This window comes from Planococcus citri, chromosome 2 (genome assembly GCF_950023065.1).
Source record: "Planococcus citri chromosome 2, ihPlaCitr1.1, whole genome shotgun sequence".
Taxonomy (NCBI): Eukaryota; Metazoa; Arthropoda; class Insecta; order Hemiptera; family Pseudococcidae; genus Planococcus; species Planococcus citri.
In genome coordinates this window covers 12,704,922-12,732,262 of record NC_088678.1, presented here as the reverse complement: position 1 = coordinate 12,732,262, position 27,341 = coordinate 12,704,922, and the positions used below count along the sequence as shown (strand labels likewise).

Genomic DNA, 27,341 nt, shown 5'->3' with positions numbered 1-27,341 from the left:
AAAGTTGTAAAATATTTTTATTTCAATTCGTAGATAGGTAATCATCTGTGTGTGTTTTTTTCGGTGATTTTAATTTTATTTTTTTTTTGTTTTTCAGATCTATCTGGCAGTGGAATAATATCGGGAGCGGAATTGAATTCGATTTTATTTCTTAATTGGAATACAACATATACAAAATACAGTAGAAAAATTATTCACGACTTAGTCTACGAGTGAGTAATTAATTTTATCACTAATATTGTTCGGTAATGAATGATGATCATCGAGAAGAGATATGCGTTCACTTTAGTTTAGAATTACTTTGCTATAATATACACATAACTTATACAAGACGTATACTACATCGATCCTTATTACATAGGTAAAATTACCATACTTGTGTGAAAAACATTTTTTTTTTTAAATTATTTCAATCTCAAGTTCAACACACAAGTACAAAATATATGAACACGGTGACCCTAAAGTAAAAATTATTCAGTCTCAGTCTACGAATTAAAGAGAAAAAAAAACAACACGATATTTTATATTACACCATTATTAAAATCAATGAATTGTTCATAAAGAAAAATAATTTAAGGCGAGATAAATTGGCCAAAGTCGTAATTATTTCATAAAAATAACTCAATAAATGTACAGTTTTATTGAATTGATTTGATACCTTGATTGATTACCTAACTCGGCGTTAGGCCATAGTGCAAATAATAAGATAAATATTACAGTAGTTCGCATATTACTACGCTTTTATTCATTAACCGATTAATTTTTTTTTTTTTTTAGCAAGTTCGTAGGCTATATTATTATCACGAATCGAGATAGGTTTAAAGCTTACGCGATCTGTACCGTTCATTTTATTGATGAACACGCGAGCGTCAAAAGGTAATAATTCAGAATCAGAGTACACATTCTCATTCTATACCGGCATCATGATTATAAGGAACACTGAAGCGAGGAGGAGGAACTTTACGATGAGAAAATATTCCGTATAAATAGTTGTAAACAAAGGTATGATTGCGAAAGGCTATTTACCCGAGTCATTTCATTTAACCGATTGGAAATCACCTATTTTAAACATTCCTACGAAACTTCTCGTCGCTTCTAACATTACTCTTATGCCCGGATCGACGGTTCTGACGGAGATTTTATCTCCGGCGTCGCATTTGATGACACCTCCGGTATAGCACGTGTTTGATTTCGATGTCACGTTTCTGAGGGAGATTGTTGACGTTATGCATTGTAATACTACGCGTCTATTTAATAACACCTCGTAGCCATTCACGTCGCTGAGATCTGAATAAAATATCTGTAAATTCGCGAACGTAGGTATAAATTAATAAATACCATCTACGATTGTTTTGTTAGGTCGCAATGAGTGATATTTTTACCTGAGCGTAGACGAAATACAACCCAGGAGTGTGTACTTTGATTTCACCGTTCATTAGAGCGAAATGTCGATTCATATTTAGCTCATCGAACCACATACTCGGTTTCCAATCTTCGTATTCACCGGTAGGATGCCGTAGGTGGAAATTTCCTGTCGATTAATATTAAAAATATATCGTTGGAAAGCTCGATGACGACGAGTTACGTGAGTATTTAGACCATTAAACTTGTAGGTGTATCTTACCGTCGTAATAATCATGAGTATGGATACTATATTTCGAAGCATCGGCTCCAAAATGAGCTGCGACGACTGTTTTACGAGTTTCAATAACGTCTATACTTTCTTCTTCCATTTCTGAGCCTGCTGGGCTGCTGATTTCTCGCAAACTTTGTGCTTTTTTTGTCTGCTGGATCGATCGTTTGGTTGTCTGTAATTAGATAGCATTGTTAGATTATAAAGACGTATGCATATCAATTGTCGATGATCTTACGAATGGTATGGTATTGTTTATGGTAACTAACGGTGATTTTTTGCAGAAGTGGCAGTTTTCGAGGTTCTTCGCAACGTGTGCTATTACACTGGATTTTTTTATCGGCCTGAGCTGTTTGGTTACTACTACGTGATGAAGACGAAGTTCTACTGAAGTCGATTGGATTGCTGGATCTGTAAGTAGAAATAATAACGCGATGATGAGTTCGATGGAGTATTTTTTTTTCTGCATATAATTGATTAAGTTTTAGAGATTTTTTTTTTTTATTAAAATAGTCATATTTTCCTCGAGTAGATAGTCATTTTTCCCCTCCATGTTTATGGAAATCAAGAAATTCTATTTCGAATTCGTTCGAAAATCTTGAATTGAAATTCATTCGATCATTTTAAACTCGTCTACACGTCGAAGTACAGATTTGATTTTCTGATGTGAATAGGTATAATGAGAGGCAAATTGGGTTAAGGGTTCATAATATTGTGTTGATTACGATCCTGATTTTTCATTTTGTGTTTGCATTCGATTTTTGAAGGTATTTATTAGTTGGAAGGGGGGGGGATCTTTGATTCAGAAAAGACTACTTTTTGGTCTCGAATATCGAAACCATTGGAAACATTTTAATGCTAGGGATTCGTGAAAGGGGCTAAAAGTCTATCATTCGATATTGGTGTTGTAATTGAATTAAATGAGTAGGTAGGTATCTCAGCGAAAGAAGATTTTCCCAATGCTAACATCGTAATGTGCCATTTCCTGTTTCATTCATGCCATGATTTCATTGAAAAAAAAAATAGAAATTCAAGATAATTTTAGCTGACTCAGATAAACATACCCACCTATTTGTGACTCAATGGGAAATAATTAACTAGATGAAAAATAAAACTTTGAATTCAGAATGACAATTATTTAAAAAGGTATTTTTTTTCAGTTTCATGAATTTCTCATCCTGAATTTGGCATTCGGTTTTCCGTTTCAGATGTTTTGAGTTGACAGAATAGGTGTTTTTTTTTTGGGTCATTGATTTGAATTTTCTTTTTCAAACCAGGAATCGAAGATGAGCAGAAATTATAATTTCAATGCGATTGTATTTGTATTCTTGCATTTTTTGAGGTCGTTGAACTCTAATTTTGATTTGACGTTTCGTTGTAGATCTTCTAAATAAGCCTCAAAGTTTACAATACGAATAGGAGAACCGTTTTGAGTATTTTGGGTCGTCTTTAAAAATTTTAGGCTGAATTTGAATTTTTCAATCTCTCCAGAAGGCGAAGAAATTCATTTGGGCCAATAAAGATCCCCCCCCACCCGTCTTCCCCCTTCCCCCTAAAAAACAAAAGCAAAAACACGCAAATTTTTGAACTTTTTCATCAGATTTTCATCCACAAAGTTTTTGAATTTTGGCATTTTGGGGATGATTTTTCTGTAAAATTTGTAGATAAGAGAAGTGGTAAGAAATTGTGCGCTGTTTTCCTTCCTTTCAAGATTTTCTAGTGATTCTTCCTTTTTTGTGTGTGAGGGGGGGGGGCTGAAGAATTGTGCAAATTTTTCATTACAGAAAATTAATTTTCAAGGAAAGACTAAAAATCCTACAAAAAAAATGATGAGGAATAAAATTGTAAGGCATTAGTTTCGTACTAATTTTTTTCTCATATTTTGACCCAAACTTGAGAATTTTAATCCAGATTTTAAATAAATTACACGAAGTAAAATATAAAAAAATTTCATCATTTTTCAGTTTTTTTCAACTTTTTTTTTTATCATTTACCTGAACCAAAAAAATAATTTTTGAGATCATTTGATCATTTTCTATCAATGGACTCAATTTTGTAAAAATTTTAAAATAAATTAAGTAGGTACTTGAAGAAAAATATAAAAAAGTTTCATAATTTTTTCAGGATTTTTCAGTTTTTTTTTCTTTTTTTTAATGATTTACCTAAACCAAAAAATTAATTTTTGAGATTATTTCATCATTTTCTATCAATGGACTCAATTTTGTGAAAAATTTTTAATAAATTACTTGAAGTGAAATAAAAAAAAAATTAATTTCATTATTTTTTCAGGATTTTTCAGTTTTTTTTTCTATCATTTACCTAAACCAGAAAATTAATTTTTGAGATTTTTGATCATTTTCTATCAATGGACTTAATTTTGTGAAAAACTGACGATCTCATTGAAAAATGAAGAGATATCGAATTGAAAAGCATGAAATTTCCGATCATTTGGGTGTGAATTTTTTTTATAAGGTTTTTTTGATATTTTGGGCTGAAGTTGAGAAAGTTCGACTTGAATTGGTTGTTCTTGACGAAAAACTTGAATTTTCTCGCACCTTCTTCCAATTTCTATCACGAAAATCTTTTTTTTTGATAAAAATAAAAGTCTCACGAAAAAAAAGAGAAACAGAATTTTGGAACATTAGATTTTTATTCAGTGTGTAAAGTAAAGCGAGTTTTTTTTTGGAACATTTTATATTTGAGATATTTTGAGCTCAGTTTGTTAATTTTAAACCAAGTAAATAATTTATTGTTTGTGACGAAAAATTTGCAAAATTTTTTTTTCTCTAAAAAGTTGATTAAAAAAAATCAAGAGCCCTATGAAAAAAATTAAAATAAACGAAATTATGGAGGATAAAGTTTTCTACTCGTATAATGGTTAGAGAGTGGCTGATTTTATCCTAAAAATATTTGCTGCTGAGATACGTGTATTTCAAGCTGAAAATGAAGAAGAAGTTTAACTTGAATCGATTGTATTGTGATAGAAACTCGAATATTCTTGCCTTTCCACCACACAAATCAATTTTTGAGAATGGCCAAGGGTTTAATGGAAACAATTGAGAAGAACAAAAGAATGGAGCATTAAAATTTCCACCAGTGGAATATGATTCATTTTTTCTGGAGGCTTTATCGTTGGGAAAATTCAAATAGATTCAATTTTTCATAAAAGTCGATTTTGAGAAAAACTAAGAGTTCCACAGAATATAATTGCTAAGTATGAAACTTCGCATCAGTTCAGTGTGTGCCTCTTTTTATGTTTGAAATATTTCAAACTTGAATCGAAATTTCAATTTAAATAAACTGTTCATGATGCAAAGAATGTTGAATTTTTTCACGAGCTTGTAGGGAAAAAAATGAAAATACGTACGAGATGAAATTTTTCATCATCAAAACAGTTGGGTTACTTTTTTCTGGAGGGGGTATTTTTCAAGGTATTCTGACCTGAAGTTGAAAAAGTTCAGCTCGAATCGATTGTTTGCAACAAAAAACCCGAATTTTGAGTTTTTCCATCTTGAAAATCGATTTTTGAGAAAAACGTGAGATTTCACCAGTAAAATACAAAAAATCAGAATATTTGAGCATGAAATTTCTCATTGAAAATGTGTAACAGTTTTTTTTTCTGGGAAATTTTATACTTGAGATACCTATTTTGAACAGAATTTATTAATTCAAGTTCAAATAAATTTTTGTGTCGAAAAATTGTGACAATTTTTCAGTTTCTTGTGTTTCAAAAATTGATTTTCAAGGAAAAAAAGGAGTAGGCTACCATGAAAAAACTTGAAAGGAACAGAATTTTTGGGGGTAACATTTTCATCGTCAGTGGAATGTGATTTATTTCATTTTCAAAAGGCTTCATTTTCGTGGTATTTTGACCCGAAGCTGAAAAAGTTCAAAACTTGAATCGACTATTTATGACAATATGATTTTTTAAATGTATTTTTTCAATTTTTAAAATTATTATTCATTTTGGGAAAATTCTAGGATCCTATGAATCAAATGAAAAGAAAAATTCTAGAGCATGAATTCTCCCTTCAGTACAGTCTGGTTCTCATTTTCTAGGAGATCTTATATTCGAAATTATCTGATTAAATCCGAACATGGATCTAATTTTACTTGACCTGACCTGATCAGATCCAATTAAATCTGACCAAAATTCAAGTAATTATTGGACCAGAAATCTGATCGAATCACATTTGTTCTGATCTAATTAAGTCCAGTTGGAGAGGCCTGATCGGATCTGATCAGATTTTAAAAGATCCCATCAGACCGGATTGATTAGACCAGATCAAATGCGGTCAATTTTCTCAGATCTAATTGGATCTGAGTGGATCTCTAATCAGATCCGATTTTGTTGTAATTGGATCTGTTCAGCTCTCATCAGATTCAATCATTTTTCTCTTGGATAAGATATTTTGAGCTGAGTTGAAAATTTTTAATTTCGATGGATTATTTGGATTTAAAAGTTTTGATTTTTTTTTTATCATAATGTGTAAATTAATTTTTGAAAAAAAAAACAAGGATTCTGTGAAAATTTTGAATATAAAAATTAAAATTTGCCAGAAAATTTTCCAACAAATCCCAAACCCAACAAAATAACCTCTACCTATTCACTTACCTATTACGCGACTCGAATTCCCCGGCTTCCGTATCGATCAAATTAACATTGGCGGAATTAGCCAACTCGGCGCTTCGTCTGTTGCGAGTATAAATAAGCGGAATCTCGTCTACAGTCTCTTCTTCGTCATCATAATCATTTGGTCCTGGTCCTGGTCGTGGTACATAGGTTTCTTCGTCGTCTTCATATTCTGCATCTTTGGGCTTTCCAGTCGGTTCTGGATCCGGCTTAGCAGTCGCAAGCGTAGGTCTGGTACGAGGACCCGTGTGCGTATAAGGTGCGGGAGTTGTTTTGTTTGTAGGTTTGATTCGGTACTTATCGAGCTCTTCCTTGTCCCATAAACTGGTCATGTTGATCAGTTCTCTATTGCTTACTTTACGACTGATGTTTTTATCAGCTCGAATAGCCGCCAAGTCAACCAATCCTGTCATATCGACGTCCAGTATCGCAGGATTTTCTTCCATCGTTTGCACTGATATCGGTTTGTATCGAGCCACTTCGCCCATCAGTGGTAGTTTGCTAAGTAGTAACTTTTTCTGAATACGCTGAAAGGCAAAAAATTTATTTAGAATTAACAAAAGGCAGCATGTAAGTAGGTATGTTTTATAGTCCGGTACCAATTTGATAAAAAAAACACGTCCGTTCGCTAATTTTGTCGAAAGAAATTTTATGATTGATTATTGCTCTACTACTCGTCAGTCGTCATTATCATTACAAAGAAATTTAGCCCAGATGTCCATTTTTCCATCTCTCCATTTTTCGAGGACACCCCCCCCAACTTGGAAATCCGTCCATCTCTTCGCCTATTGGTCACCTTTGAGCTTGAAAGCTTATTCTCAAACAAAATCAGATTTTTTGGGTTTTTGGCAAAATTAACAGAGATTAGTTACATAAGACTGACTTTTCTTCAAATAAAAATCTTGTACAAACGAATTGATTCACTTTTTTTTGAAACATCCCTTGCAGAAATTCTGTGACAATGACCGACAGTAATTTACAATTTTATAACAGTTACTGTTAAGAACTGTTAGTAATTAACAGTTTTTGTTAAAAAATGTAAGTAATTAACAGTTTTTCATAGATTGCTGACAGTTATACTCAGTAACAGTTAGTTTCTTGATGATTTCCAAATGTTACCAACAGTTATTGCCAGAGACATGTCGGCTACTTGATAGTTACTTACAGTTACCGTTAGTGTCATGACAGTGTCTAAAAATGTTAGCATAAGAAAATTGGCATTGATTGGGAAACGCTTGCATACAGGCTGAATTTTGGTATACAGGCCAATTTTTATAACCTGAACACGAATCCTTGGTGTCTCTGATGTCTGTCCCTAGTTTTCTTTCCCACCAATTGTGGATTTTAGCCCCCCAAATGAGGTTTTTCTCCCGTATCTTCTCAAATTGCGGTCCTAGCCCAAAAATGAGGTCTATAGAAGTTGTTGTACGTCAAATTTCTCGTCAGATGACCTATGAATCAACTTCGTCCCCCCAGGGGAGGTGGACCTAGAGTCAAACTGCATCGAATAATAAAAAACGCTCAGGGGGAAGTTGAATTTTGGTATACTAGTCCATTTTTACACCCTAAACCCTAAACACGAATCCTCATTCCTTATAGTGTCCCACCAGTTCCTAGTGACCTTTCCCCCAATTGTGGATTTTAGCCCCCCCATTAGGTTTTCCCCCTACCCCTTCAAATTGCAGTCCTACCCCAAAAATGGGGTCTATGAAAGTTGTTGTATATCAAATTTCCCATCAAATGATCTATAAAACAACTTCGTCCCCCCGAGGGAGGTGGACCTGCGGTCAATCTAATACATATAAGGGGTTTTTGAATGTGAGTCCATGATAATTGATAGGTACGAAATCTGTTTTTTTACAACAATTTTGACCTCACACAAGTGTAGGAGAATGGATTATAACCTCAAATTATTCCAGTGGGGAGTACCTCTTTCCACCCTTCATACATATCGTGGCTCATATTCAAAAACTCCCTATATTCAATTAACTGTAGGTCCACCCCCCTCGGGGGGACGATGTTGGTTCAAAGGCCATCTGATGGGAAATTTGACGTAAAACAATTTTTATAGACTTCATTTTTGGAGTAGGACCGCAATTTGAGGAAATATGGGAGAAAAACCTTATTTCCGGGGGTAAAAATCCACAATGGGGGCAGCAAGCTAGGGACAACTGAGGTACACCAAGGATTCGTGTTCAGGGTTCAAAAATAAGCCAGTATACCAAAATTCAGCTTGTGATACAATGTTGGTAAATGAAAAGAAAAAGTTGAAATCATTCATCACTTGAACATTTTTAAAGTCCAGAGTGTTGAGAGGTGCATATAAAAGCATTCAACACCGGTTCTTTCATCAGCTCCAGTGGTCCAGTAGGTAAGTTAGGTGGATAATGCAGTGATGTGCAGGAGGTCTCAGGTTCGATCCCTACCCCAGGTGGAAAATTTTTTTAGGTTTTTCAAAATTTTTTTGGAAAGAATTCTTCAATTCTAGCACTGCAGCTTACAGGGAAGCACTAAATTCAATCATCAAGCCACATATTTCAATTTTTTACATTCACATTTCACAATGTAGGTAATTTTTAGTCAAATCACCAACAGTTATTGTTAGTGATTTTACTAACAGTTTTTTACATCCTTAGAAGGTGACGAAAAAACTGTCAGTTTTTTTACTAACAAAAACTGACAAGGAATTTCTGCAAGGGATATTTTGTATAGCAATTGTCCAATTGATCTGTTTACAATCGAATCGAATCATTTACCAACGAATGGTCATCATGATCAAATAAATTGATTGATTTCTTGGTGAATCATTCGCAAACGGATCAAATTAATTTACGATTGATTCGGTTTTTGCAAAACTATTGTGTAGGAATTGATCTGTTTTCAAGCGAAGTGAATCAAATCGAATCGAATCATTCACAACCGATTGGCGATTGAACGAATTCAATGATTTCTAGGTGAATTATTCGCGAACGAATTGAATAATTTTTGATGAACCATTCGCGAAAGAATTGATTTTTTTAGTGAATCATATCGCGAACGAATTGATTTGTATAAGTGGCTCGTTCGCGAACGAGGAAGGAATCGATTATTTAAGTTGGTGAATCATTCACGAAGGGATTGAATAATTTTTGATGAATCATTCGCGAACGAATTGAATAATTTTTAGTGAATCATTCGTGAACGAATTGATTCGTATAAGTGAGTTGTTCGCGAACGAATCGATTTATTTACTTGATTTTTAGAGAATCATTTACGAAGGAATTTTGAATAATTTTTGCTTTTGGTGAATCATTCGCGAACGAATTGATTCCTATAAGTGACTCGTTCGTGAACGAATCGATTCATTTACTTGATTTTTGGCGAATCATTCGCGAACGAATCGATTTATTACTTGATTTTTGGTGAATCATTCACGAAGGTATTTTGATTGAATAATAATTATTCAATCAAAATACCTTCGTGAATGATTCACCAGCAATTATTGCTGGTGAATCATTCACGAAGGAATTGCATAATTTATGGTGAATCATTCGCGAACAAATTGAATTATTTTTAGTGAATAAAACGTGAACAAAATGATGCGTATAAGTGATTTGTTCGCGAACGAATCGATTCATTCACTTGATTTTTGGCGAATCATTCGCGAACGAATCGATTTATTACTTGATTTTTGGTGAATCATTCACGAAGGAATTGCATAATTTTTGGTGAATCATTCGCGAACAAATTGAATTATTTTTAGTGAATAAAACGTGAACGAAATGATGCGTATAAGTGATTCGTTCGCGAACGAATCGATTCATGTACTTGATTTTTGGTGAATCGTTCACGAATGAATTGAATAATTTTTGGCGAATCATTTGCGAACGAATTAAATAATTTTTGGCGAATCATTCGCGAACGAATCGATGTATTATATGATTTTTGGCGAATCATTCACGAAAGAATTTTGAATAATTTTTGGTGAATCATTCACGAAGGAATTGCATAATTTTTGGTGAATCATTTGCAAACAAATTGAATTATTTTTAGTGAATCATGCGTGAATGAATTGATGCGTATAAGTGACTCGTTCGCGAACGAATCAATTTATTTACTTGATTTTTGATGAATTATTCGCGAACGAATTGATTCGTATAAGTGACTCGTTCACGAACGAATCGATTCATTTATTTGATTTTTGGTGAATCATTCACGTAGAAATTGATTTATTTACTTGATTTTTGGTGAATCATTCACGATCACGAATGAATTTTGAATAAGTTTTAGTGAATCATTCGTGAACGAATTAAATCGTATAAGTGACTCGTTCGCGAACGAATTGATTCATTGATGTACTTGATTTTTGGTGAATCATTCACGAAGGAATTTTGAATAATTTTTGGTGAATCATTCGTGAACGAATTGATTTGTATAAGTGAGTCGTTCGCGAACGAATCGATTTATTTACTTGATTTGTAGAGAATCATTCACGAAAGAATTTTGAATAATTTTTGCTTTTTGTTGAATCATTCGTGAACGAATTTATATGTACGAAATATAAAAGCTGTCCAGTACTCCACAAGCCAGAAAATCGAAATTACAAAATCATGTTTGAAAGCTTAGTTTTTAAAATACTTTCAAAATGAACGACGCTATTGTTTTTTTCCTAAAATTTGATTTCAGTCCTTCAAATTGAAAAAAATGCAATTTTTGAATTGAATGAAAACAAGAAATTCTTATTTGGATTATTTTAAATCGTTCCAGAAATCAAATATATTGGAAACTTGGCGAGACTCTTCAAAATTGATTTTTCCCAATAAATTCTGATTTACTGGTCTTTTATCTGATGTTTTAATTTTTTTTTTACCAAGGTTCACTCCTAAAAAAAAATCTGAAAAAATTACTGAAAATAATGTGTTCTAAAACACACTTTTTGGTGAAAAATGTTTTGCTGGAACTCTTTTAGGTGCTGAGCTATGGCAATTTAAAGTTTTCTTATGAGCCTTTTGGCTAATACAGTGAAAAAAATATCTGAAAAAATTTCCACGAGTTAGTCACCATGTTCCTTACAAACCACCGAAATATCAAAATGTTTTGGTCGAGTGGTCGAAGATTAGGATTTTTTAACATAGAAATCGCGATTTTCTTTAATATAGAGGGAGGGGGAGGGAAAGAAAAGAACCTTTGCGCTTGAAAATGTTTTTTTGGCCCTCTAAAAATACTTTTGGATTATATTCAAAATCCGAGCCGAGGATCGATTCATCACTCTTAACCCTCGAGTGGAGTATCCTTTGATGGTGAGGGGGGAGAGTTCTGGTGTGGAGAGGGGTAGGAGAAATGCAATTTCAATTTTGACTCGATATTCTCGTGTTCAGAGGCATCGAATTGTGCAAAAAGGACACCTCAATCATCAAAATTGATTTTTTCAAAAAAATTCTGTTTTTACATGTCCCCCTCCCCCAAGTTTTTTCAATTTTTGACCACGGCCTGCCCAACATTTTTTTCTGAAAAAAATATTCATTTTTTGGAGGTATTTAAAATACGTTTAAAAATGCCAGTTTCGTAGGTGTGCTCATTCATCATCGTACCTTTGAAAAAAGAACAAAGTTGAAGAAAAAAGCCGTTTTAAAGGGAAATTATTAGTGGTGGGGGAGGACAGAGGTTGTGAATTTTTTGAAGGATGACCCTCATAGCTACAACACACTAAAAAATTGCAAAAATTGGTTCACATAGAACTGAGAAATTTTTTTCATCTCTATTTCACAAAAAGGAGAATAATATCATAAAAATGTGTGTGGGGGGGGGTCTGGTGGTCTAAAATTTTACACCTGAAGTTTTCTCGATGGTACCTATTCACCTTGCAAATATCAACCCCAAAGCTCTCGGGGGCCAAATCACCATTTTTATTCCCCTGTGGCCTTTTGGCAGAAAATTAAAAAAAGTGATTTTGTTGAGAATGTTTTTTTTTAGGTTTTAAGCTCAATGGTTTTTCCAAACGGAAATTTATGATGACCACGTTGTAGAGGAAATTTCAACGAACAATTTTCCTTCAAACATTTTTTTGTACTAACAATAAGTGAATAGGGGTTGATGAATTTTCAAGTTGGCTGAGTGAAAGGGGGAGGGGAAAAATGAGCATCTGGGCTAAATTTCTTCGTAACTATTGACCTATAATGAGAATATGAAACAAGGTTCTGAGAGTTTTCATTTTTTTTTTCAAAAAATGGAATTTTCAAAAAAAAGGCTGCATGGAGGCTCCGTTTTGATCCCTTCAATCGAAGATGTTGGTTTTAATGAAGAAAAAAAGGTCAAGATTTTCGCAGTTTCTGCCAAAAAAAAAAACAATTTTCGAAAAAGTCTGACAATTTTAACAAAAAGGAATGGTTTTTTGGAAATTTCTGGCAAAAAGGCAAGATTTATGGACAATTTTTTCAAAAAAAAAATCACACTTGGAAATTTTTTTAAAAAACATCTATTTTTGGAAGTTTTGTTGAGAACTAAGAATTTTTTTTACCATTTTTGGCAAAAAGCAATACTTGAACATACGAGACTTTCATCTTTGTAATTTTTATCAATTTTAGGTGAAAAGGCGAGGCTTTTAAATTGCTAAAAAGCTAGCATTTTTTTTTCTTTCGAAGAATAGAGTTTTCAAAAAAAAAGGCTGGAGGCTCCTTTTTGACCAGAATTTCTTTACCATTTTTGGCAAAAAGCTATACTTGAACAATTTCAGCGAAAAGCAACACTTTTTGGTAATTATTGGCAAAAAGAGTCATATTTTTCGGTAATTTCTGCCAAATACCAGAATAAAGCTTTCAGATACCTATAATTAAAAAAGAAAAATCCGAAAAGCGAAAATTCAACGATTTTATTTAGCAAAAGTTATCAATTTTAGGGAATTATTGACGTAGAAATTGCATTTTTTTTCTAAATTTTTTTCGATACGAGACTTCTATCATTGTACTTTTTATCAATTTTAGGTAAAAAAGCGAGGCTTTTCAATTGCTAAAAAGCTAGCATTTCTTTCTTCGACAAAATTAGCGAGCGGATGATTTAATGAGACCTGACTATTTGAAAGGTATCAAAAGACTCGCGTTTATAGTTAATTAGAAGCTTTTTCTCCATTGCTCGAGAGATTATCGCGATTCGCGATTATTCTCTTATCAATAAAACCGCGCGAAATCGCGAATATTTACGTAAGAAATTATACGAGGATTAATTTAAATTCAAAATCAAACGTTAATCGAATAATATTTATCATATCGGTATATTAAATTATAGACAGATAGGTACCTTGTTAGATCTGAGCTTGGTCAAATTACCAGACGATCCATTTATTCGATTCTCTAATACAATTACTCGCTTTTTAAATTCACCTATTTCAGTTTCGTATCCTCTTATTTTATTCTCCAATTCGGTAAATTTGGCGTTTACTTTCCCCTCGTGGATTTTAAGTTCACCTTTTTCAGCTTCGTATTTTCGCATTTGCTTATCCAATTCGGCCAATCTGGCGTTTACTTTCGCATCGTAGGTTTTAATTTCGCTATTCCATCTGCCATTCAAATAATACAAATAACCGAATAAACCAACGCTCAACAAAACGAATAACGAGAGGAAACCCGAAACGAAGTAAATTTGACGATTGAGTTTCTTTTTACGAACATTTACACCCTGCGATGTGGAAACCTGAGGTGGTTGCCCATTTCGAACGGCGAATTCCATAGAACCGGACATAATTTAATCAAACTCGATCACAAGATCACAAATCGCACATTTTCGTCAGATTTTCAAACACACCGGACTCACTGAAACACATATGCGGATGGTTAAGCCGAGAAAAAAAGATACTTTAAACGCTCCATTAGCAACATAATCGCGTTTGTTTGAAAAAAAGCGTATAATCGTTTTCCGAAATGAAAATTCTCTCAACGTGAATCCTGATACTGCGTGTGAACCTTGTATTCGTTTATAATTATTCACTTTTTATCTGCGAGTGTTGTTTTTGTTGTAAAATTCAACGATATTCTTCATCTCATCTTCTCTTTTATATTTTCACATTTCTCATTCCCCTACGCTCGTTTCCACGTCCTGCTTGCTCCGGCCAACGATGTGTGTTTATTTATCTATTTTCTTATCGATATTCCATTTAGTATACGTCGTCGGGTCTTTACAATAATGTGTAATGTTCTCTTTTACTAACAAACTATCATCGTAATGTTCTAATTGCTCGTACAGCTCATGCCAGCCTAAAGGAATTTCCAAACGCGTTTCCCTATTATTTTTCAGGCAGGAGGGGGAGGGTATCAAGATTTGCCCAAATAAATGTAAATCAATCTCGTTGCTGGTCATTGTGTCAAAGTCAAAGTTATTTTCTACTAACTGATACTCACACGTAATCAACGTCAATTTGCATGAGAAAAACAAATCTGTACTTGTGTCGTGTCTCGAACATGTGTACCTGATTGAAATCCCCTCCCCTCTCTTCACCTCTTCACCTCCCCTCGCTTCTCACTCTCTGTATAGAATTATCTTATCTCTTTAAAGTTCAATAAATAAGTACCTCAAGGGTAATTTAACTTTTACATTGTATTGTTCCAGGTCTGTCTAATCAACGGAAACGGTATAATAAGACCGCTAGCCGCCGTAATTCGAAGAAAAAATCATGATGAATGATACGTGTTGTATCATTTTTACGCGCGATGATATCGCCAAAGTGAGGAAAAACAATGTTTCATGCAATCTACCACGTATTATTCGGAGCATATTATCTACTAATATACTAACAAAGTATATTACGAATGTCTTCAAATATCGGTATTATATTATAATAATCATCGGAAAGTATCGATTCACACGGATTTATCTATCACCGAAGTCAGTCATTATTACTAATGTGATCATCTGTACATACAAGACCTACCTAAGCTACGTGGGGAGGCAGAGGCAGAGGCAGTTTTAACGAAATGAACTAATTCGATTTACATCTCGTGTTTTTCACCTCTTATAAAAATTAACGAAGTAAGCTCTCGATCATTCATTTTTATTCTATTTGTAAGAATTACGTATTTGATTAATGAATAATGATCTATGTACCTCGAATCTGAGATAAGTCACCCTTATTCAGGCGTTCAAATTAGCATTGGTAGAAAATGCATCATAGGTTTCTTTTCTAATACACGTGTTCGGAATCGGAAATCCAACTCGACAGACTTCTTGTCCCTGGTGAATCGATTTATCGTTAAAGTACGATGTGTTGTGTGAGGTTTTTTCTTTTGAGAGGGGTTTATTTAATTAAGATAACAAACTGATAGTACATAAACCTAATCGTGAAGTTGATAATTTCGCTGCAGTGTAACAAAATAACGAAATGTGTGAGAAAGGTCTAATTGACGTAGCGTATTTTGATGCAGATTTTTTCGTTCGAGCCTTTGCTGAAAGGCTGCGTTATTTTTGCCTTTTTTCCTTTTTCATTATTAGTCCGGCATATGACAATAGGAGTAATTGCACCCCCCCCTCGCCGATCCTCCGGGACAACTTTTTTCTTAAAGGGGACATCCTAAGGAACATTTTGAAGCAAACTTGCCAAAAAAAAAGTTGGCCTTACTTACAAAATGGCGGCCATTTTGATTGACAGGGCAGCCTAAATCGCAGATTTTGCGTTTTAACATAGGACTTGCACGAACTTTTTCAAACTTTACAAAGGTAGATCGAAAGATCATGCAAAAATTTATGACCTGTCAAAATTTCAAGTGCTAAAGTGCGTTTTTCGATTTTTGGTGAATTTTTGAAAATCGAACTTAGGCCAAAAATGAGGGAAAAAAATCAAAATTTTACCAAATTGACCAAGAAAGCTGAAATTTGAGATATACCCTATTTTCGACATGTCAAATCGATTGGAAACGGTTTCGACCCGTTTTGAGCAGTTCTGGAGCCTCCAGCAGATTTTTGAAACTCGAAATTCCCACAAAATTTCATCAAATTGGAGTTGTAAAGCTAAAATTCATTCTAAAAACTAATTTCAATACGCTACGAAGTACTGCAGGTGAATTTCAAGTCGTTTTGGAGGCTCCAGCGACTTTTTGAAAATTCCTGAAACCTCCATCAGATTTTTGAATCTTTTAAATTTTCACAAAATTTCATCAAATGGAGATGGAAAGCTGAAATTTACTCTACACTCCAATTTTAACACCCTCAGAAGACGACTTAAGGTGGGTTCAAGTAATTTTAGGGTCTCCAGCGATTTTTTTTGAAAATTACTGGAGCCTCTAGCAGATTTTTGGAGCTTTAAATTTTCACAAAATTTCATCAAATGGAGATGGAAAGCTGAAATTTACTCCACACTCCAGTTTTAACACCCTCTGAAGACGACTTCAGGTGGGTTCAAGTCATTTTAGGGCCTCCAGCGACTTTTTTGAAAATTACTAGAGCCTCCAGTAGATTTTTGAAACTTGAAATTTCCCCAACATTAATTTATCAAATGGAGTTGGCAAGCTGAAATTTACTTCGCAGACTACATGGTGGTTTCAAATGGTTTTGAAGCTTCCAGCAACTGTTAGGAAATTTTAATTTTCCAAAAAAACGTCATACAACCTTTCAAAAAGTTTCTGGAGGCTCCAAAAAGACTTGAAATTCACCAGCAGTCAACTTCGTAGCGTATTGAAATTAGTGTGCAGAACGAATTTCGACTCTCCATCTTGGTTTGATAACATTTTGGGGAAATTTCAAGTTTCAAAAATCTACTGGAGGCTCCAGTAATTTTCAAAAAAGTCGTTGAAGGCTCTAAAATGACTTGAAATCCACCAGAAGTCGTTTTCAGAGGGTGTTAAAATTGGAGTGTAGAGTAAATGTCAGCTTTCCATCTCTATTTGATGAAATTTTGTGAAAATTTTTTAAGTTTCAAAAATCTGCTGGAGGCTTCAGGAATTTTCAAAAAGTCGCTGGAGCCTCCAAAACGACTTGAAATTCACCTGCAGTACTTCGTAGCGTATTGAAATTAGTTTTTAGAATGAATTTTAGCTTTACAACTCCAATTTGATGGCATTTTGTGGGAATTTCGAGTTTCAAAAATCTGCTGGAGGCTCCAGAACTGCTCAAAACGGGTTGAAACTGTTTCCAATCGATTTGACATGTCGAAAATAGGGTATATCTCAAATTTCAGCTTTCTTGGTCAATTTGGTAAAATTTTGATTTTTTCCCTCATTTTTGGCCTAAATTCGATTTTCAAAAATTCACCAAAAATCGAAAAACGCACTTTAGCACTTGAAATTTTGACAGGTCATAAATTTTTGCATGATCTTTCGATCTACCTTTGTAAAGTTTGAAAAAGTTTGTGCAAGTCCTATGTTAAAACGCAAAATCTGCGATTTCGGCTGACCTGTCAATCAAAATGGCCGCCATTTTGTAAGTAAGGCCAACTTTTTTTTTGGCAACTTTGCATTAAAATGTTCCTTAGGATGTCCCCTTTAAGAAAAATGTTGTCCCGGATGATCGGGGGGGGGGGGGTGCAATTACTCCTATTGTCATATGCCGGACTATAATACACGTGTTCGGAATCGGAAATCCAACTCGACAGACTTCTTGTCCCTGGTGAATCGATTTATCGTTAAAGTACGATGCGTTGTGTTAGGTTTTTTCTTTTGAGAGGGGTTTATTTAATTAAGATAACAAACTGATAGTACATAAACCTAATCGTGAAGTTGATAATTTCGCTGCAGTGTAACAAAATAACGAAATGTGTGAGAAAGGTGTAATTGACGTAAGTAGCGTATTTTGATGCAGATTTTTTCGTTCGATGAGCCTTTGCTGGGTTATTTTTGTTTTTACCCCTTCATTATTGAATATGAACTTTTTAATGCTGATGCTGATGCTGGGAAATGTGAATTGCTCAGCAATGCGGTTCTTGATATATTTTGACGATATTTTCATTCATTTCCCCCCCCCCCTCCCCACTATATGGAGATTCGTAGATTTAATTTTTAAAAAAATGAATATTCTTATTTCTTACTCACAGAAAAGGTATCCTAAATGGCAGCGATTTTTTTTGTTTTGAACAGGACAAAGCTATATCAAAGATCATTCAAACATGCGCATCACCAGCTAAAATTTTAAGCGATGATATACATTTTTCGATTTTCGGTGAATTTTAGAAAATGAAAATTTGAGTCAAAATAATGAGGAAAAATCAAAATTTTACCCAATTGGTTACCTACTGACAGGCATGAAATTAGGTCACTTTAAAAGACTTAGTCATTAATTTCACTTTCCAAATCACTTTTGTCATTATTTCGGCGAAAATGGCAAAAAAAAGTGAACTAGTCACTTTTTTGAAAGATTTATCTAGGAAATGATCGATATTTTTTTATGGAAATCCATCATTTTAAAAAAAATTTTAAATCAACTCAATCAACTGTTCAACATTAAAAATGTAAGACGATGTGATTGGATAGAGCCGGCATTTTCTAAACCATACAAAAGTAGATCGAAAGATCTGGCAAAAATTCATCACTTGTCAGAATTTCAAGTGCCGAGGAGCCTTTTTCGATTTTTGGTGAATTTTTGAGAATTAAATTTAGGCCAAAAAATGAGGAAAAAATCGAAATTTTACCAAATTGACCAAGAAAGCTGAGGTTTGGCATATACCCTATTTTTGACACGCCAAATCGATTGGAAGCTGTTTCAGCCCGTTCTGAGAGCAGTTCTGGAGCCTCCAGCAGATTTTTGGAACTCGAAATTTCCCAAAATTTCATCAAATGGAGATGGAAAGCCAAAATTCATTCTGCGAACTAATTAAAATACGCTATACGAAGTCGACTGCAGGTGGATTTCAAGTCGTTTTGGAGCCTCCAGCGACTTCTTGAAAATCACTAGCTAGAGTCACCAGATTTTTGAAACTTGAAATTCTCACAACATTTTATTAAATGGAGTGAGCAAGCTGAAATTTATTTCGCAAACTAATTTCAATACGATATGAAGTCGACTGCATGGTGGTTTCAAATGGTTTTGAAACTTCCAGCTACTCTTTGGAAATTTCGATTTTCCAAAAAACGCCATACAACTTTTCAAAAAGTCGCTAGAGACAGCAGTCGACTTCGTAGCGTATTGAAATTAGTTTGCAGAATGAATTTTGGCTTTCCATTTAAATTTGATGAAATTTTGGGAAATTTCAACTTTCAAAAATGTACTGGAGGTTCCAGTAATTTTCGAAAAGTCGTTGTAGGCTCCAAAAGGACTTGAAATCCACCCGCAGTCGACTTCGTAGCGTATTGAAATTAGTTTGCAGAATAAATTTCGGCTTTCCAACTCCGTTCGATGAAATTTTGTGGGAATTTCGAGTTTCAAAAATCTGCTGGAGGCTCCAGAAATGCTCAAAACGGTTTGAAACAGTTTCCAATTGATTTGGCGTGTCGAAAATAGGATATATCCCAAATTTCAGCTTTCTTGGTCAATTTTGTAAAATTTCAATTTTTTCCCTCAATTTTGGCATAAATTTGATTTTCAAAAATTCACCAAAAATTGAAAAAAGCATTTTAGCACTTGAAATTTTGACAGGTGATGAATTTTTGCCTGCTCTTTCGATCTGTCTTTCGTACGGTTTATAAAATTTCGTGCAAGTCCTATGTTTTTTGGAACGCAAAATCTGTGATTTCTTCTGACCTGTCAATCAAAATGGCCGCCATTTTGTGAGTAGGACCACTTTTTTTTTTTGAGGACATGGGCTAGAAATGTTCCTTAGGACTCCTCCTTTTGAGAAAAAAGTTGTCCCGGAATATCGGCGAGAAGGAGGGTGGAGGGTGCGATAGATCATTATGCGAGCTCCCAGACTAACATAATATACTTTGCGTTATTTCTCAAAATTTTGGTCACTTTTTCTCAAATTTTTGGTCACGTTTTTGCTATTTTTCAGTCACGAAAGTCACTAAAAAAAATAAATAGTGGATTTCATGCCTGTCCTGAAAATGACTTTTGCTTACTTTTCAAAGTTTTTTATCTCGTTGATCGTTTCTTGTAAAAATTGTCGCTTTTTCGCAAAAAATTCAAAGTCGACTGATTATTTTCTTCAAAAATGGTCCAAAAATTTAGCAAAGCCTCGCACTTTTCGACAAAAATTTGGGTGAAAGTATTATTTCATTTGCCTGTAATTTCCAAATAATCCTTCTACCTACTCTTGCTTTTTGTTAATATTTTTAACGTTTTTTTTCTGCCAAAAATTGACAAAAATGCTCGCGTTTTAGCAAAATTCCTGAAATTTTTGCTAAAATTGTCAGTTTTGTTTTTGAAGCAGAAATTGCCAAAAATTACCAACAAGTCTAATTTTTTTTACCATAAAGTTGCAATAACTCGTAATCCCCAAAAATGCTACTTGATTGCTAAAATTATAGGCTAAAATTGTCAAATTCTATTTTTTTTTCAACAAAAATGTCTAAAATTGTCACTCATTTTCCAAAAATTATGCAAGCGAGCCTCGCTTTTTCCCCGAAATTGCCTAAAGTACCTATCACTTTTTTACCAATAATTTCCAAAAGGCCCTCATTTTTGCTAAAATTGTCAGAGTCTTGCTTTTTGTCAAAATTGTCAAAAATTCTTGTTTTTTTTTCCAAAAATATACAAAATTTTTAGTTTTTTAGCATATTACTTAAAATTGTTGTTTTTTTTTTTGGAAAAAATCCAAAAATTACCATCTTTTTCCAAAGTTAGTCCAGAAGTATTGGTTTTTTTGCCAGAAATTGCTATTATAAGTATCACCTTTTTACCAATAACTTCCAAAAAGCCTCGCTTTTTGCTAAAATTATCAGAGTTTTGCTTATTGCCAGAACTGTCGAAAATTCTCGTTTTTTTTTTCAAAAAATTACAATAATTTTAGCTTTTTAGCAAATTACTGAAAATTGTAGTTTTTTGGTAAAAGAAAATCCAAAATTTACCACGTTTTTTTCAATATTAGTCCGGAGTATTGGTGGTTTTTTTTGTCAGAAATTGCCAAAAAAATCCCTTTCTTTTGCAAAAATCGTCAGTCTCGTTTTTACCATTTTTTTTTTGTCAGAAATTGTAAAAATTCTCAATGGGTTGCCAAAAGTTACAAAAAAGTTTCGCTTTCTTACAAAAAAAATATGCAAAATAGTTCAAATTCAATATTATTTCAATTTGGACTGATCTTTTTTTTTTGGTGATTTTTTTTTTCAAAAATTAATAAGTCGATGTTTTGCTTTCGTTGTGTTAATTTTTTTGTTACTTTGTTGAGCTTTTTTGATTACGTACATCAAGATACTTTTTTTAGTTGGAAATATTGATTTTTAAAGCATTCTCAGAATAAGTATATCAACTCCTTTTCTCTATTTGTGTTATGATTCTGACCCCCCCCCCACCTTCCTCTCGTTTGATTGGAGTGCTTACTTCAATTTTTCAAAAATGCTTAAAATTATACGAATTCCTAACTCCCTTCCCCTCTTCTGTTTTCAACTTCATAAACATCCGGTAAAAGTTTGTAAATTAATTGATAGGTAGAATTCACCGCTAATGACATTTGAATAAATTTTACCTCCCTCTCCATTTTTTATTTGATCTAATTAATTAACTAAGTGTAGGTACATACTTACAAAGTACGTACATATTATAATAATAATTAAAAATTGAAGGTTATTGATAAATTTGTGATTATTTTTTGAATTTCGTCGATGTTTTTGTGTAACATTGCACACGATAAGGAAACTACTTCAATGCGCAAAAAATTTGTAGATATAAAAAAAATATATTTTTGTTGAAAAAAAGTAGGTTCAAAAAATCTTCATACTTAAGTACAAAGTAACTGATACTTTTTTCTTGAAATCTAGGATAATTATTTTAATGTGGAAAAATGTCTCAACGGAAAAAATTTCCGAATGGGAAATTTTTCGAGTTTTATGGAAATTGCGATCGTGTTGTTTATTTAAATCTACGCGAGACCAGCGAAAGCATCCGTTCGTTCATCACTTGTTCATTTTATGTTTAATGGAAAATGACCTGTTTTTTTTTGTCCCTGTAAGTATTAAATTTTGGATATTGAATTATCTCAAAAATCGCATTTCCTCCAAAAAATTGTTGAAAATGAGGAAAATAACTGAGAGTAAGATTGATCTTCAGGCAAAATGCAAATTTCGATGCAATGTTTCAGTTACTTCATTTGATTTTTTTTTTCAACTTTTGAAGGCTCACTGGCATCACCATATTATTCTGGATATTGGGCAAAATCAAAAATGTGGAATGATATCCTCATAAAATCTGACCACTTCTGCTGGTAGGAGCATTTGGGTCAAAGAATCGTATTGAGAAAGCCCCAGTAATTCTCAGAAAATGCGATAAATCAAAATTTTCAAGTTTTTTACTTTCTGTGAAAAGCGTTATTCATTAGTTTTGAGCTCTCTCTTCTCCAAATGATGAAAAAAGTTGAAATTGTATTGGGCTCATTCAAGAAACAAAAAACAAGAAAAACCAAAAATAAAGTAAAATAATTCTCCTTATATAATTATTGATTTTTTTTTTATTAGAAAAGCTTTACTCCTCCTTCTTCAGATGATAAAAAAGTGTACCTTGAGCGCCCTGAATCTCTGAAAAAAATAGGAAAATAGTGGCCATGGCCCTACTTACAAAATGGCGGCCATTTTGATTGACAGGTCAGATGAAATCGCATATTTTGCGTTCCAAGTTCCAACATAAGACTTGCACGAAATTTTTCAAACTGTACAAAGGTAGATCAAAAGAGCAGGCAAAAATTCATCACCTGTCAAAATTTTCAAGTGTTGCAGTGCCTTTTTCGATTTTTGGTGAATTTTTGAAAATCAAAAGGCCAAAAATGAGGGAAAAAATTAAAATTTTACCAAATTGACCTGGAACGCTGAAATTTGGGATATACCTTATTTTTTACCTGCCAAATCGATTGGAAACTGTTTGAAACCGTTTAGAGTAGTTCTGGAGCCTCCAGCAGATTTTTGAAACTTGAAATTCAAATGGAGTTGGAAAGCCGAAATTTACTCCGCAATTTGGTTTCAATATGATATGAAATCGATTGCAGATGGGTTTCAAGTTGTTCTGAGCCTCCAGCAGAAGTTTGAAAATTCCTGGTGCCTCATCCAGCAGATTTTTAATACAGTCAAATAAGGATTTCGCCTGGAATAAATTGGGGGAAATTTTTTTTTTGCGCCAAAATGCTCAGGATGGTGTCCTAAATGACATACTAAAATCCACCATAAATCCGCCTGGAGCTTCTCCCCCCAGACCCACATTTGTGCCCCCCAGCACCGTTTTTTGCGATTTTCTCGCGAGCAGTTGATTTTACGTCGAAAATATTTCATTTTTGTGTTCTACGTCAAATTTCCGATCTAGTGATGTATAAACTGTCCTTCTACCCCCAAGGGGGGCGGGGCTGGAATCATTCAAAAAAGGGGGGTTTCCTGAAAAATACATAAAGGCTATAGGCGCCTAAGAGGGGTGAAATGGTTCCCGAAAGTGTTCGAGTTGATATCGGCATGGAAGGTGGGTACGATGGAGAAACTTGCGCGTGGAAAATTTCAGATCCACATCCCCTCCCCGTTTTGGTGACCCCCCCCCTTTTCTGAAATTTCAATAACACTTTTCTCAGCCCCATTTCAACCGATTTTGAAAATTTTTCTGGGAGTTATGTATATCCTTGTAGGTACCTTCACAAAAATTTTCAACCCCCTCCCCTCATATTTACCCCTCAAAACGGCGTTTTTTTCATTTTTTTATGCCTATCAACATACAAGATTGCGAGGTACAATTTTATAAACACGTTTTTTGGATGTATTTTTGACCACCAAACATCATGTAGTTCTTTCAAAATTTTTGCTTTGGTGCGCCGTGCTGAAAAGTTGAAAAAATGTGTCGGGGGGGGGGGGGGGTGGGGGTGATTTTGAAATTTTGAAAAACATGAATATCAATGAGTAGGGTGTCGTTTTCTTATGATTCGATACCGCTGAGCACGAATATGACCTCAGATTTTCTGCCACACTCACCTACCCCTCTCCAGAGCCCCTCAGCCCCCTCAATTATCACGATTTTCGAAATAAAGCTATTTCGATGACATTGGTGTCGTTTTCATATGATTCGATACCGCTGATGAGCACGAATATGACGTCAGATTTTGTTTTACACCCACACAGCCCCTCCGGACCCCTCAGTCTCACCCCTCAATTTTTAAAATAAACTTACTTTGATGATTTTCGTGTTGTTTTCTTACGATTCGATACTGCTGAGCACGAATATGACCTCAGATTTTCTGCTACACTCGCACATTCAACTGCCTCCATTGGATGCAAGGGCTGACCAATTACCCCCCCCCCCCCCCCCCGAAAAATAAATTGGAAAAAAAACTTCTGCAAAATATTCTTATAAGGTAAACATTCTGCGTATCATGTAAGTTAATATTGGATAAGGTCTAATCGGATAACACCCCCTCTCCCCCAACAAAACAGTTGAAATTTTTTCTGCAAAATCTTATTAGGCAAATTTCATTTTGAGTTTAGTGTAAAGTGACCTAATTTCGACCACCTCAATTGTTTTTTGAATTGCTCGGCTTCAAATTCACCTAGAGAAGCCGGCAACGGCTCAAAATGACGACCAACTATCCTAGTTTCATCCCCTAAAATTTCAACCCGCCAACATTTTTTTGGGATTTTTGCCAATTGTTTAAATAGCAGTGTTCAAAATGAGGTTCTTTTTTTTTGGGTCCCTAATTTCGACCACCTCCATTTTTTTCCAAAAAATGGGCTTCCAAAATTTTAATTTCCTGGCTTATTTTTCACAGACAAACCGAATAAGACCGCTCCGAAGTCCCTAAAGCAAAAATTCACAATGTTTGTTTTTGAAAACCAAAATTTCTCGATGCAAATCTATGGTGTATCAGTTGGACCAAAATTACGTATTAGGTTTGCGGAAAACGTTTTCGTACAATTTCTCAGCGAGATTTGCGGCTTTAGGAAGTTCGGGATGGTCTTATTCGTTTTGTCTGTGAAAAATACATTAGGAAACATTTTTTTCAAATTTTTCGAGGCATTGGTTCACGAGATGAGTGGGTGCTCGAAATTAGAGTACTTTACCTTTACCCTTACCTACCTAATGTTTTGTAGAATTTTTATTTTGATCTTTTGGGGAAACATTTGAGTGTCTTATAAACGAGTATGTAAGTTGAAAAACTGCAGATTAGTTGTGTGATGTTAAGTACCTGATATTTGAAGCACTTGAGCAGCAAAGTGAATAAAATGAACGCCGAAATTGTAATAACAAATGTAACTTTCATCTTGCTAATTCAATAATAGGTATTCAGTAATATGTCGGAATCAAAATGATACTTCTAGTCAATATTTGAGCACACAAGTTTTAATTTGTCCACTATATGAAATTTACGAGTATTTATAAGGTTTTCGATTTAATAAGAACTGCTTCAGTTATGTAACAATATATAAAAAGTACAATAGTAAAATGTAATTAAGTAATCACAATTATAATATTTACGAACCTGCCTAAATGAAATAGGTGTGTAATTACTACCTATGAGAAATAATTGAATTTTTGTTGTTTTAAAGTATGTAAGTATTAAGCGTACAGTGCCATATTATTGATCAGTCAAATTGATTTTTGCAAAAAGCTGTAAGTTGTGTGCAATGAATGAGTTCACCGTCTTGGTTCAGTATCTGAAAACCATCAGTCCTGAAATTTGAATTGAGAGGCTTCATGGAAAAGGGGCCTTTAGTCAATTCTTTTCACTGATTTTTATAAGTTCAATAGAACTTTAAAAAATTTTCTACAAGCAAACATTTTCCAATTTGTTTTTCTTTTTTTCATGGAAGAACACCTCAATACCACTGTATAATTATGGTGAAATTAATAAAAACAAAAAAAATGACTAACGTCCCTTTTTCAGGGAACCCCTCAATTATTTCCCCAACAAGTGTGAAAATTGAAAACTGCAAAAATTGGTATCTTAATATCGACTAGGTACCCTCAAACATGTTCAAAATGTAGGTCAATGTACGCCAAAATCAACTTATTTGTACATATTATGTAAAAAGGCTATATGTAGGTGGATAAGTATGGTGAATTTGCCCTCGAGAGCTTCAGGGTTGATATTTGCATAGAAGGTTGGTACCCTTGAGCACCTTCCGTCATGAAAGTTTCAGACCCCCAGACCCCCCCCCGTTTTTGAGAAACCCCTCCTTTTCTAAAATTACAATAAAAAATTTTTTCTCAGCCCCATGTGAACCGATTTTTGTAATTTTTTGGTATGTTGTAAACATCCATAAGGGGTATCTCAACAAAAATTTTCAACCCCCTCCCCCCATATTTTCCCCTCAAAATGGCGTTTTTTAGTTTTGTTTGCCCGTTTTAGTAATGATCATGATTCGGCACAAAAATGCGAATAGCATTTTTAAATGTGTTTTTGACCCCTACAAAACATATATTTTTTTCAAAAAAAAATTTTTGGTGGGCCGCGGTCAAAAATTGAAAAAACCAACAGAGGGGGTTAAAAATGAATTCTGGTGTAAATCATTGTTTTTGGTAAACAAGGTGTCGTTTCCATATGAATCGAACCCCCCGAACACGAATATGACGCCCAATCTTATGCTACCCTCATCCACACCCCTCCAGCGCCTCTGCCCCCCTCTCAATTTTTACTATATCAAAAGTTGAGCTATTTTCGTAATATTGGTGTCGTTTCCAAATGAATCGAACTCCCTGAACACGAATATGACGTCCAATTTTATGCTACCCTCATCCACACCCCTCCAGTGCCTTAGTCCCCACCTCAATTCCTACTATATTAAATATTGAGCTATTTTCATAATGTTGGTATCGTTTCCATATGAATCGAACCCTCCGAACACGAATATGAATTCCAATTTTTTGCTACCCTCATCCACACCCCTCCCCAGTGCGTTTGCCCCCAACTCAATTTTCATTATATTGAAAGTTCAGATACTTTCATAATGTTGGTGTCGGTTCTATATGAGTCGAACACCCCGAACACGAATATGAAGTCCAATTTAGCTCTACTCTCATCCATCGCCTTTCAGGCTACAGCCAGCTCGACAATTTTTATTATTTGAAATG

General features: G+C 34.1%; 2 protein-coding genes across 3 annotated transcripts in view; one reads left to right on the top strand and one right to left on the bottom strand.

The window, feature by feature from the left end:
- Positions 1-127: 127 nt before the first annotated feature.
- Positions 128-25,603, bottom strand: egr (eiger). 2 transcript variants are annotated; one of them, XM_065348678.1, is made up of 6 exons: positions 25,456-25,603; positions 6,249-6,793; positions 1,903-2,044; positions 1,625-1,808; positions 1,383-1,531; positions 128-1,300 (listed from the first exon to the last, which is right to left on the bottom strand). In XM_065348678.1, exons 1-6 carry the CDS (start codon positions 25,528-25,530, stop codon positions 1,037-1,039), a joined length of 1,359 nt encoding a protein of 452 aa, XP_065204750.1. In that variant the 5' UTR covers positions 25,531-25,603; the 3' UTR covers positions 128-1,036. The 2 variants fall into 2 exon arrangements, with proteins under 2 accessions (XP_065204750.1, XP_065204749.1); XM_065348677.1 differs by lacking the exon at positions 25,456-25,603 and adding an exon at positions 13,539-14,294.
- The window catches only part of LOC135834721 (uncharacterized), a 30,666-nt gene continuing 18,174 nt past the window's right edge, over positions 14,850-27,341 (top strand). The window contains exon 1 of the mRNA XM_065348684.1: positions 14,850-15,263. The gene's annotated coding sequence lies outside the window, so the exon portion shown is untranslated. The remainder of the gene's footprint in view (positions 15,264-27,341) is intronic.

Excerpts from the sequence above, each read along its gene's own strand:
- egr (XM_065348677.1), bottom strand. The coding sequence starts at position 13,979 with ATGTCCGGTTCTATGGAATTCGCCGTTCGAAATGGGCAACCACCTCAG. Across the intron at positions 2,045-6,248 it reads GAATTCGAGTCGCGTAATAG|ATCCAGCAATCCAATCGACT; the intron begins GTAAGTGAATAG and ends TTCTACTTACAG. Across the intron at positions 1,532-1,624 it reads TACTCATGATTATTACGACG|GAAATTTCCACCTACGGCAT; the intron begins GTAAGATACACC and ends ATTAATCGACAG.